The sequence below is a fragment of the Capricornis sumatraensis genome, chromosome 4 (genome assembly GCF_032405125.1).
Source record: "Capricornis sumatraensis isolate serow.1 chromosome 4, serow.2, whole genome shotgun sequence".
Taxonomy (NCBI): Eukaryota; Metazoa; Chordata; class Mammalia; order Artiodactyla; family Bovidae; genus Capricornis; species Capricornis sumatraensis.
The window spans coordinates 100,788,136-100,800,762 of NC_091072.1; the positions used below are offsets into that span (position 1 = coordinate 100,788,136).

At 47.7% G+C, this 12,627-nt stretch overlaps 1 protein-coding gene across 2 annotated transcripts; it reads left to right on the plus strand.

Annotated features, from left to right (window-relative positions):
* The first annotated feature begins 7,990 nt into the window (after window positions 1–7,990).
* On the plus strand, window positions 7,991–12,627 carry LOC138078514 (retinol dehydrogenase 16-like). Of its 2 annotated transcripts, XM_068971359.1 has the most exons (4): window positions 7,991–8,303; window positions 10,598–10,856; window positions 11,706–11,869; window positions 12,410–12,627. In XM_068971359.1, the coding sequence occupies exons 1-4, from the start codon at window positions 7,991–7,993 to the stop codon at window positions 12,625–12,627; spliced, it is 954 nt and encodes a 317-aa protein (XP_068827460.1). The 2 variants fall into 2 exon arrangements, with proteins under 2 accessions (XP_068827460.1, XP_068827462.1); XM_068971361.1 differs by lacking the exon at window positions 10,598–10,856 and having other exon boundaries at window positions 8,167–8,303.

A 12,627-nucleotide genomic window follows, 5' to 3' on the forward strand; every position in this document is an offset into this window, starting at 1 on the left:
TAAAATGCAATGACATCTATTAGAAATGACATAAGCATACCAAGGAGCATGCATCGAGGTCAGAGTCAGTCATACTCACTGAAGACAGTGAACAAGAAAATCTTGGTAACTCCATGCCAGACAGCCTGGAATCTGGTTGGCCAAGCATCATCATGCATATTCCTAATTCCTCCTGTCTGTTCACTAGCCAGACTCTATTTCACCTCAGCCTGTGTGTGTCTGTCCCCTTCAAAGCCACGTGGCTGTACATGGCGGTCCTCATGGGCCTGTACTACCTCCTGCGCTGGTACCAGGAGAAGCAGGTGGTGAGCCACCTCCAGGACAAGTTCGTCTTCATCACGGGCTGTGACTCGGGCTTTGGGAACCAGCTGGCCAGGCAGCTGGACCTGCGAGGCTTGAGGGTCCTGGCTGCGTGTCTGATGGAGCAGGGGGCCAAGCAGCTGAGGAACCAGACATCAGACAGGCTGCAGACAGTGATCTTGGACGTCACCAAGACAGAGAGCATCGTTGCAGCCACCAGTGTGTGAAAGCATGTGTTGGGGACAGAGGTACCACCCAGATTTCTTTTGTATTTATTTCTTCCCTCAGTGTGAAGGGGAGATCCCCTGTCAAGAAAGATTTCAAGGTGTTTTCCAGGACTTGAAGTCCCACCTGCCTTCTTCACCTCACCCAGCTGACAGAGGAGCCTCTTTCACCACCTACTCTCATCTCTGACTTTGAAGTTTTGCAGCTTCGGGGGAGAGTTTCCCCTGATGAGAATGTGTCCTTGCAGACTTCCCATCTGGTGTCCTCTCTTCTCTTAGCAGGTCTGGGTTTCTTGAGTAGGGTGATGGGGGTGCACTTCCTGGAGGAAGGGAGTAGACGGGAGCTCTGGTTGGAAGGCTGCATGGTGGCTGGGGCTGGGGGCGGGGCTGGAGCTGGGCTGTGTTCCCAGCCCTGATCATGTTCTTGCTGGTCACCTGTAGCTGTCCTACTTGGGTTTAAATGTCACTCATTTTCAGATGATGGCGCAACTGTCAGGACTTGTGTAAAGATGGTCAGAAAAGTACTATGGGGTCACTTTCTCTTCCTCTTTTTTGTTCACACAGTTCTGCTGTGGTTTATTGGTGAAAAGAAGAACATTAATTTCTTTTATCTTGGTATAAATGTAAAACATGATCATTGTGGCTACAGAAAAGTACAAGGATGAAAACCAAATTCACCCCAAATCTCACCACCCATGTATACATACTGATGACATTTTGACATACATAGTACTATATTTTGGAAATAGTGTTATTGTACTTCTTTTCATTAAAAGAAGGTAGTCAATTTTGTAACATAATAGAAACATTTCAAAAACATAATTATTAATGATGGAATATTCTATCCTGTAAGGTAGCATTACTTACTAAAGTGGTATGCAATGGATATGATACATAATGGTTTCCTAGATTTTACTCATTGTGTTGAACATAAATGATATCTTGGTAGACTTTTATTTACCCAATTTTCTAGTATAACCATACTTTTTGCTTTTTTGGGGGGGGGGTTTGGTTGGTTATGTTTGTTTGTTTTTGCCTTGTTAAAATTTTTTATTTTTTATTTTACAGTTTTTAAAAGTTGCACTCCACTACACTTATTACAAAATATTGGCTAACATTCCTTGTATGGTAGAGATTCCCAAGTGGTGCTAGTGGTAAAGAATCTGCCTGGCAAAGCAGGAGACACAAGAGACATAGGTTTGATCCCTGGGCCGGGAAGATCCCTTGGAGTGGGAAATGGCAATCCACTCCAGTATTCTTACCTGGAAAATTCCATGGACAAGAGGAGCCTGGAGGGCTACAGTCCATGGGGTTTCAAAGAGTCGGACACGACTGAGCATACACATACGTAAGCCTTGTGTGGTACAATAATATGACCATATATATTGATTGGGTGTTTTGTGTCAAATATGGTAGGAAAATATACATTCTGAGGGCAGGTTTAGTGCTAAGCAGTGGAGGGACTAATTCTGTGTGTTAATAATTCCGACACCCTGTTCCCAACTGTCCTGACCCTGCTCTTCTGCCCTGAGTTCTGTTAGTTGATAAGTCTTTAAGTTCTTGGTATTTGTCTTTGTGTCTCCCAGACAGGTTTCCATGAAGCTGGGCACTTGTGAAATGAGGGGCCTGGGGACAGAGTGGCCTCCTATGGGTGGGAGGAGAGGGTGGATTTTTCTGGCACAAAATGTGAATTCTGATTTGGGGAGAGTGGTTAATAGAGGCAGCCCTGCCTCCCTTTGGAAGCCTACCCTTGGAATTCTCCAGATTCCTGTAGGAACATTGCTCAGTATTGGTGTGGGTATTTCAAAACCAGGCCCTAGAGGTCAATACCAGGCCTATCAACATATTTGCATAAACTTGGGGTTTCTGGTTTTTGTTTTTCAGTTTTAAAATTAGATTATAATTGCTTTACAATGTTGTGCTAATTTCTGCTGTACAAGAAAGTAAATCAGCTGTATGTGTACAGACATCCCCTCCCTCTTGGACCTCTCCCCTTCCTCATTCCCACCCATCTAGATCATCAGAGAGCACCGAGCAGTTTCCCTCTAGCTATCTATTTTATACATGTTACTATATATGTCAAGTAGTACATAATAAAATGGAATATTACTCAGCCATAAAAAGAATGAAATTGGGTCATTTGTAGAGATGTGGATGGACCTAGGTCTGTCATACAGAGTGAAGTAAGTCAGAAAGAGAAAAACAAACACCGTGTATTAACACATATAGTGTTATTTGCTCAGTCATGTCCAACTCTTTGCAACTCCATGGATTGTAGCCTGCCAGATTCCTCTGTCCATGGGATTTCCCAGGCAAGAATACTAGAGTGCGTTGCCATTTCCTTCTCCAGGGGATCCTCCTGACTCAAGAATCGAACCCAGATCTCCCGCACTATGGGTGGATTCTTTACTGCGGAGCTACCAGGGAAGCCTCAAAATTAACGTATATATGTGGAATCTAAAAAACAGTACAGATGAACCTATTACCAGGGCAGGAAAAGAGACACAGATGTAGAGAATGGTCATCAGGTCTGTTTTACCCAACTAATCTGCACCAGACCACACTCATCTTTTTGTTTTTGTCTTTTATCTGTTGTCTGTTTTCTTCCTGAATTCCCCTCCCTTCCTCATTGTCTCTCTGTTTCCCTCATACTGATTGTTGAGCATTCAGTCCAAAATGTGTCAGAAAATCTGAAAAAAGAAGGGGAATATAATGTATATACTATATAATATAAAATAAAGTGGGAGGGTTGGGAAATGAGAATATATTTGTATGAGATTGCCTTCTGGATAGTCATGAAGTCAATTGAAATATTGAAGCCAAAATGATCTAACACTCTTGAGAAACTCCATGGAGCACGCCTCCACGAGCCACCTCCAGATCCGTTACTCACCTGGCCTGAATGGCATGCTCACTCATCTCCCCATAAGCTACATGCCCGCCTTCCTGACTGATTTCATGATATATTGGAGATGCATGAGAAGCCCATGACATCAACTTAAAAAAAGCAATAAAAGAAACCCCGCAATGTAAGAGCTGCGAGTTAAGCTGATTTAGTGTCTTCCTGAGGACAATGCCCCATGAGGACAATGTCCCAGGATAGAGTTTATAGGATAACTCTGAGGCCCTGCCCCAAAGAGGCAGAAACAGAAACCAGTAATTTTGGTTGAAGGATATATGCAATCAAGCGTACATCTCAGTAGAAGGTTATTGTTAGTCCCAAGAAATATATATCTCAGCTAATGATTTAAGTGCTTTGTTAAGTATGGAAAGATGCAAGATTCCCTGGTAATAAAGAATTTCTTTTGAAATATTTCTATCTGATGGCCTATCAGCTGTTTTTCCCAGAGCAGAGTTCCTTTTCCTGCTCTTTGTTGTGAGTTTCTTTCATTGGACATTATAAGCCAGCAGTGTAGTGATGAATGGCTTAATCCTGTAGAACCAGACTGTGAGTGATAGTCCTTGCTGTTTTGTTTCTTATAACCCAAGACTGGGGTGCATGGTAGCAAGGCGTTGGGTACTGGGAGGGGAGAGGTTGCATGGGGGGAGGGAAATAAGGTGGAGAGTGGGGTTCTCGTGTTACTAGGACACCCATCCCACCTCATTCCCACCTCCTCCCCAGGCTTCTTTTGGGACATTACTTAGGAAGAAACATGTTTTGTAGTGAGAAACTAAGATGAATAGCTCTTGTCTGTGTTGTCTTCCTTGATCAGCCTCTCAAGGCTCTGAGCCTTATGGTCCTCCTGCGACCCAGAGGAATCCACATTTAGGGAAAGGTTGAGCAGCTGCGAGGGTCTCGGGCCCCTACCCTCTGCCCATGTCCACCTCTTCCAGGTTCGCCTTGGCCCTGGCCAGGCTCCCCCTCCCACTGCAATGCGCATGGGAGATAAAAGCCCTTCTTCCCTAAACATACTTGTAGTCAGGGGTATGTGTGGAGGATGGACCAGCAGCCTGACACACCAGCCTAGGTGCCAACTCAGCCAATCTTGGCTGGAAAACGGTGTCTTCAATACGGGGACACAGAAACCAATTTTTGTTTTGTCTTGAAACCATGCATTTCCATTGATTATATTTTCCTTAAAATAAAAGGTGAAAACTTTATGCAGGACGAGCGACTGTGACCACGGCCTTGGGCAGCAGTGGGTGTGTGTCTGTGAGAGGAAGGTGCCCTTGAGGAGGTGTAGGGGTGAGTGGGTGACCTGAGGAGGATTTGAAGAAGGAACTGAAGGCATCCCTTTGTCTGCAGAAGTGAGGGGCTAATGTATATTTCTGGGGCTTATTGTGTGACCTGGGGTCTTAGGATTAATGCAAGGATGGCCAAGGCAGGGGAGAGGCAGGGCCTGAACCCTTCCCTGGGGGCATGTAGCCTCTCTCTCACCAGAAGCCTCCCTACGGTCCTCCTGCCATCCCCTCCTGTAGAATCACTACCCTCCATCCTTTGCCACCTGCCAGGTCCCCCAGCCTCGCCTTCCCTCACCCTCCAGTGGAGGAGCGTGAGAGTCACTTCTGGAGCCCGGTCTTATGTTTTCTGCTAACGCTTCCTGAGCACCTACTGTGTGCAGGGCAGGAATTCCCCTGATGTCCCAGTGCTTCCAGAGACCCTTGCTCTCTGTGTGTCCTCTGCTGTCATGATGGTCTGAGTATGGACTCAGTGGAGAAGGTATTTGTACAGTCATACAGATACCTGGGCTGAGGGCAAATTGGAGTGGGAGGGACTTCTCCAAGAGTCAACTGAAAAACTGAAACTTTATCTCTTTTTGTTCAAAATTGATATTACGGCGTGTTTAGGGAAACCTTACGTTATAGAACAATATCACCATTTTCAAGCAAACAGAGAACGAGGTCAGATGCTGCATGACCCCTGAAACTCAAACCTGTTTTAAAGGCTTGGTGTCAGAGAGGGGACTGCTGAAGAGATGAACGTGACCAAGAGGATCCTCAAGGATCTCTGAATCCTTCAGGCTGTGGTGTGTCAGCCCCTCAAGGTCGATCCACGTTCTCCTCTTCAATGCAAACCTAGAGCTTCTTGCTTGACCTGAAGACCCCAGATTTTAAAATAATTATTTACGCACACACACCGCCAGACCTTCCAAACCAACTGAAATCAAGTAAAGCATCACTAATTCACTTTATGCCCTGAGGGTTTGTGTTCAGGAGGTCTGGACTCATCTCCAGCAATCCTCTACAGAATGTCAGAGGACTTGTGAGGTTACAAACCCTGACTCTCCTTGCTGGTCCTACAAGGGGATGGGGAACTCAGGGTTGCACTGAGATAAGTTCCATGGCCAATTCTGGGGACTGTGACTCACCGCCCCCAACTCAGACAAGGCAGAAGAACAAACGCACTGGAAAAAAGGTGCAGGGCACACCAGCTCACATTCTCAGCCTGGACCCTCAGCAGAGCCCCATTCCTCCTTTTTCCAGGCCGCCTTCCTTGAGGTAGGAGCTAGGTCTGCTCTGATGGACGTATGCAGGGACAGGAACCCATGCTATGAAGATCCACAGGAGTGCCAAAGGGAAGGTGCTGTCACTCTTTCCCTGGGCTGGCCTGGCTTTTGTGAGTTGCCTGTGGTCAGTGACTCCCCAACCCCTCCAATCACCTAATCACACTGATCGGTCTCTGCATTTTAGAGTCTCCACTTCAGACAGTGGAGCTGGAAACAAGCTTGCACAGTTTGCCCTCACTCCCTACCCCTTCCTGCTCCCCCATTTGTTACCTATACCCCCACATGTTCAGAGGACGTGTCCTGGGTGTAGAACAGGCAGTTGGTGGAGGGTGGCCTTAGCTTGACAGTGGTCCCCACTGAGATACTCTGGGGCTACGCCAAGGGGTATGTGCGTCAGAGGTTCTGCCCTGGAATCTGGCCAAACTACCCCTCCAAGGACATAAGATGCAGAGATTCTTGTCAGTGAGTCTCCGTGACAGAACTGCCTCTGAAAGTTTTCTTGCTCTGGTCCCTGCAGATCCCAGGTGAGTGTCACCCCAGCTTCTGCCTCTTACTGCTCTCTCCCGACCTGCTTGTCATTGTACCCACCTGGAACAGGAGTTTGAAGCTCCTGAGACCCCACAAGTCATCAGGTGACTTTCATATGGGAAAAGGGAAGATGATGATGTGAGGAGTGGGATGGGGCTGCTACATGGACCCGTGGGAATTTATGGTGAAGGAATTCATGGTAGAGAAAAAAATCTCCTGTTTTTTCCAAGTAAAGAAACCACCACCTTCACCCTTAACAGGGTTAGTGTTTGTATAAGACTTGCCTGTTCCTCCAGCTTCAAGACAGTTTCCAAGGCACCATCCTCCATCCTGGCCTTCTTCTTCCTCACCCTTTGGGAAACCCCTGTGAAAGGGTCCTGGTGGTCACCCAGGAAGCAGGCACAGGCTGCTTTCTTCAGGACCATGCTTTCCATTACTGCTGCTGATTGCCACCTGAGGGATGACTCCTTTCAGGAGGCAGTCAGCACCCTGCAAGTGGCAGTGACCACAAGAGGCTGAATCTGTCCTCCTCTCTGTGTATCTCGGCTGCTGGGGTGGGCTCGAGGGGCATCTGTTTCATTGTCAAAGCTGTGGTAAAAGTGGATGGTAGGGAGATGCCCAGAGCACTGACTGGCAGGGGAACACCTGTTAGAGCAGCTTTGCCTGAGTCCTTCCAACACCCGTCCCAGCATCTGGGAGAAGTCTCCCCATTGCCTGTGGCCCCTCATTCCCTTCGTGTCTCCTCTCTTTGCCTCACACACCCCCACTGCTCTTCTGAACATCTTTCTGGTCCAGAGAGCCACTGTATCAGGAGAAACCTTATTCCCTTTTGCCTTCTCCTTCTAATCCTAGAGAGGCTGAAGGGACTTAGTCTTTCAGGAGGGACTTCTGTGAGCTGAGCCAGAGAGGAAAGCTGGTCAGAGGCTCACCAGCTGCCAAGGTCACACAGCTAGTTGGCAGCAGAGCTGGGCTTTGAAGTCATGTGTGTCTTGATTCCAAGTGTATCCCATTATACGAATCTTCATTAGAAAAAGCCTCCTGTAATGTAAAATAACCTGGGGGACCCAGGTCACAGGCTTCAGTAAGAAAAAGGGAACAATTTGGTTGTGAACCATGAAATCTGGAATGCAAAACTTCTAATGTGTGTGTGGGTGTGAGGATTGAGAAGGGGGAGGTGGGCAGAGGGAAACAGGGAGGAGTGGGAGGACCAGGAAAGTGAGGTTGGGAAAGGTATTGTCATCCTTAAGGTTTTGTGTTGGAAATGCAATGGTATCGATGAGAAGCGGGTTAAGAGTACCAAAAAGCAAGCACTGGGATCGTCGTCAGCAGTACTCACTGAAGAAGGTGAACAGGAAAATCTTGAGAAGTCCATGCCAGAGAGTCTGGAGCCTCCATGCCAACCAGCTTGGTGCATGTTCTTAATTCCTCCTGTCTGATCACTAACCAGACCCTATTCACCACAACCTGTGTGTGTCCGTCTCCTGCCAAGCCATGTGGCTGTACCTGGCGGTCCTCGTGGTCCTGTACTACCTCCTGCGCTGGTACCAGGAGAAGCAGGTGGTGAGCCACCTCCGGGACAAGTTCGTCTTCATCACGGGCTGTGACTCTGGCTTCGGGAACCAGCTGGCCAGGCAGCTGGACCTGCGAGGCTTGAGGGTCCTGGCTGCATGTCTGACGGAGCAGGGGGCCGAGCAGCTGAGGAACCAGACATCAGACAGGCTGGAGACGGTGATCCTGGACGTCACCAAGACAGAGAGCATCGCTGCGGCCACCGAGTGGGTGAAGGAGCGTGCAGGGGACAGAGGTACCGCCCACATTTCTTGTTTGTTTACTTCGTCTCTGTGTGAGGGGCACTGGTTGTCAGGACCCTGGGGAAGAGTCCAAGGTGTTTTCCTAGACGTGAAGTCCCACCTGCCTTCCTCACCTCACTCAGCTGATCAGACGAGCCTCTTTTAACTCTCACCCCTACCTCCTGACCTTGAGGGTTTGCAGTCTGGGGGAGACATTTCCCTGATGAGACTGTGTCCTTGCAGACTCCCTGTCTGGTATTCCCTCCTGTCTCAACAGAAAGTCTGGGTTTCTTGCTACTGAGTGAGCAGGGTGATCAGGGTGGACTTTCTGGAGGAGAGGTGGAGGTGGGGGCTCTGGTTGAAAGGCTGCAAGGGGGTCGGAGGGCAGCACTTGAGCTGGGCTGTGTTCTCAGCACTTGATCATGTTCTTGTTGGTGACCCATAGTCATTCCACTTGGCTTTAAATGTCACTCATCTTCAAATAACAGTATCGAGTTCTCAGGGTTTGTCTAGGGGAAGTCAAGAAACTACTATGGAGTCACTTTCTCTCTCTGCTTTCTGCTTTTCTCTACTGTTTTTTTTTTTTTTTAAATTCCTACAAATCTGCCTATGTAAACTAGAGATATGCCAAACACTCTAAAAATCTCACCACCCAGAGATAAGGGTTATTAGTGTTTTGACATACATGATCTTATATTTACACATATTTGTCCTTTTCTTTCTACTATATAAAAATAAATAGATTTAGAACATGATAAAAATTTCTTCAAAAACATCATAAATTATGACTGAGAAAATACTACACATTAAAATAGCATCACTTACTAAAAAGTATTTCATGGTATGATACATTATTATTTCCTATCTTGTATTCACCATACTCCACAGAAATGATATTTCTGCAAACTTGCTTCTACCCACGTCCCTACACTATAATCATGTATGGTGATTGTGTCTTTGATAACAGATGGTTGGACTGTATTCATCGTACAAGTCAAGCATGTTGCTGAACAGGGTAGCGACTCAGCTCTCTGTGTGGAACTTCTGGTTCCCTTACCCCAGCAACCTTGAATGCCTGCTGCTGCTGCCATGAGGCCTATGGTTGCTAAAGGTTTACTTTAAAACCTTGGGATTGTGTCTTGGATTCTTGCAAGTGGTTTCCTTTAAGCTGGGTGAATTTGCATCAAGAAGATGAAGCCAGGGTGGCCTCCTGTGTGAGTGGGAGGAGAAGGTGGAGTTTTCTGGGGTAGGGGGTGAACTCTGTGCTCTGGGTGTTAAGAGTAAGGAGAGGCATCCCTGCCCTCCCCCAAAATAGCCCTTGGAATTCTCCAGATTCCTGAGACACACTGCTCAGTATTGAAGTGCAGGTGTTTCAAGCCCAGGTCCTAGAGGTCAATACCAGGTCTGCCACTAAGTTCCCACAATCCTGAGATTTCAGGTCTGTTTCACCCAACCAATCTGCACTCAGTTACGGTCATCTTTTTTTGTTTTTGTCTTCATCTCTTGATTCCTTTTTTCCTCACTTCCCCACCCATCCTCATTGTCTATGTTTCCTCTCTTTTCCTCATACTAACTGTTGAGCACTCAGTCCTGAAGCTGTCAGAAAATCTTGAAAGCTGGGGAATATTCATTAGCGTTCAAAGGCACCATTGATAGCTCAGTTGGTAAGGAATCTGCCTGCAATGCAGGAGACCCTGGTTGGATCCCTGGGTCAGGAACACCCACTGGAGAATGGATAGTCTACCCACTCCAGTCTTCTTGAGCTTCCCTGTGGCTCAGCTGGTAAAGAATCTGCCTGTAATGTAGGAGACCTGGGTTCGATCCCTGGGTTGGGAAGATCCCTGGAGAAGGGAAAGGCTGCCCACTCAGTATTCTGGATTGGAGAATTCCATGGACTCTATAGTCCCTGGGGTCACTAAGAGTTGTACACAACTCACTGACTTTCCCTTTCAAAGACACCATGGACTGTGAAAACCCAAAACTTCACTCTTGAGTTCCAGACTATAGACCCACTAGATTTCCTCAAGCTCAATACCTGCCTTCATCAACACTGGGATACTTCTTCTTTGTCACCAGGCCGGAGGCAGGGTGTGAAGACCGATTTGGGAGGGAGGCACACCTCCTGTCCTCCCACTGCTCACAGGGTCTGGACTCCCCAGACCCCCAGGAGTGTGTTTGTCTCTGCTCCAGCCCCTCCCCTGCAGCCTCTCTCCTAAAGTCCTTCCGGGTCGGAGGGTGAATGGCACCGTGGCTCAGTCCTCTCTCCTGGGACCACACAGTGTTGCCCTCTCGTCCTCACTCTTCCCAGGACTCTGGGGTCTGGTGAATAATGCCGGCATTTGCACAATGATGGTACCCAATCAGTGGCTGACCAAACAGGACTTCGTGAGTTGTCTGGAGGTGAACCTGTTGGGAGTGATTGATGTGACCCTGAGTCTGCTGCCCCTGGTGCGGAAGGCGAGGGGCCGTGTGGTCAATGTCTCCAGCGTCATGGGCCGGTTGGCTTTCCTTGGTGGAGGCTACAGCATGTCCAAGTACGGCGTGGAGGCCTTCTCGGACTCCCTCAGGTGATGGTCTGGGAGGGAGGCCCTTCTCTTCTTCTCCACATATTCACTGAGGTAGGGAAGGGGGCAAGAGGGGGTGTTCTACAGGGGTTTTCATATATCACAGGCCTAATGCATCTTCCTTCTAGGTCCCTCTCACTTACTGTGTTATGTCTTTTGATGGGAAGCATGTTCGTGTCTTTTGCAACCCCAGTTGGTCCCAGACCTATAGAGTTTGATTCAACTTATTACTGTCATGCAGGAGGGCCCATGGTCAGAAATTATTGGAGGCACAATAATGGATAGTTTTGTCTGTGCAGGCCTTTCATGTGCTCAGCTGCTGCGGTATTTAGGCTCTGGGAGCCCTTGGGGGAAGTGTACCCCTTGAAGCAATTAGTCAAGGGAGCCACGTAGTCAAATCAGTGGTAGAGACCTCTGGTTGCAGAGAGAGGGTGGCTCTGATGTGTGGGAATTCTGTCCACAGGCAGGTGGATGCTCCTTAGAGGACAGAGGGGTTACTGGAGTGAGAGAGGGGAGACTGGGGATGTGGACTATGGAAAGACGTAATATACAGACATGGTGATTGATTGGAGTGAGAGAATAGGAAGAGGCAGCCTTTAAGCGATGCTCTGCAGCACAGTCTTTCAGATGTAGAGCTGATAGGCACAGGGTGTATAATAATTGGGAAAATGGTCAAACTCTATAAAGAAGCAGTAACATCACCATGAGCTTCTCTCCCTGGCTTCTGTGCCTCTCAACTTCTGAGAGCTCCCAGCCCATCTCACCCAGGCCTGTACTGGTGTCTGACTGTTCTTTCATGTTCTGCTTGCACAACCTCTCAAGTCCTTGCCCCTCATCCTGTCTACATTCCAGGAGGGAGCTCTCCTACTTCGGAGTGAAGGTGGCTATAATTGAGCCCGGTTACTTCCTGACCAATATGACCCAAGACGAGGCATTTCATGAAAATCTCCGGACAGCGTGGAATCGTTCCAGCCCAGAGATCCAGGAACTCTATGGAGACAACTATCTTCCAGACTGTGAGTAAGCTGTGGGCTTTGGAAAAATATTCAGAAATACATCATTAGTACCTCCTCCAGTCTCAGTCCTATCCTCCACGCTCTGAGTTACCCACAAAGAGGAGATATGAGCTCATCCCCAGGGTCTCTGTTTGGTCAACTGGTGACAGAAGTGAAGGATCGAGGCTTGGTAGATCTAGAGAACAGTTTCACTTTGAAACGCTTTTAATTTGGAAAGGAGACTGATGCCACAGAGGGATACATCCCTGGAATCATGGCAAGCTTGTATTAGTACCTCCCTTTTTCAGGTGCCTCTATTTCTAGGGTGGGTAGAGACCTCTAGTATGTAGTATTTGTATTCCTTGGAAAGGTACTAGAAGGCACTAACTTAGTGTTGAAATGTATTTTTTGCAAAGTGCTAGGACATATTGCAGTGAAATCTACTGATATGATATGGACCATGATTTTGGAAGAGAACAGAATTTGGGGGAAGTCAAGTTGATCTGGAAGTGGGAGGGCTGGAAAATGAGAATAACTAGGATGGTGTCTCCTTCTGGACAGTAATGAAGATGTCGGATTTTCTGAAGGCACCGTGGGCTGGAAATCTGTCCTTGGTGACCAACTGCATGGAACACGCCCTGACTGCCTGCCATCCCCGCAGCAGATACTCAGCTGGTTGGGATGCCAAGTTCCTCTATCTCCCCATGAGCTATATGCCCAGCTTCCTGGTGGATCTCATGATGTATTGGAATTACCCCAAGCCTGCTAAGGCCCTGTAA

What these genes read in the sequence shown, in the direction of transcription:
- LOC138078514 (XM_068971359.1), top strand. Translation starts at nt 7,991, where the DNA reads ATGTGGCTGTACCTGGCGGTCCTCGTGGTCCTGTACTACCTCCTGCGC. An exon ending in GGAGCGTGCAGGGGACAGAG is followed by an intron (nt 8,304 to 10,597) that starts GTACCGCCCACA and finishes CACTCTTCCCAG; the next exon opens with GACTCTGGGGTCTGGTGAAT. An exon ending in GCCTTCTCGGACTCCCTCAG is followed by an intron (nt 10,857 to 11,705) that starts GTGATGGTCTGG and finishes TCTACATTCCAG; the next exon opens with GAGGGAGCTCTCCTACTTCG.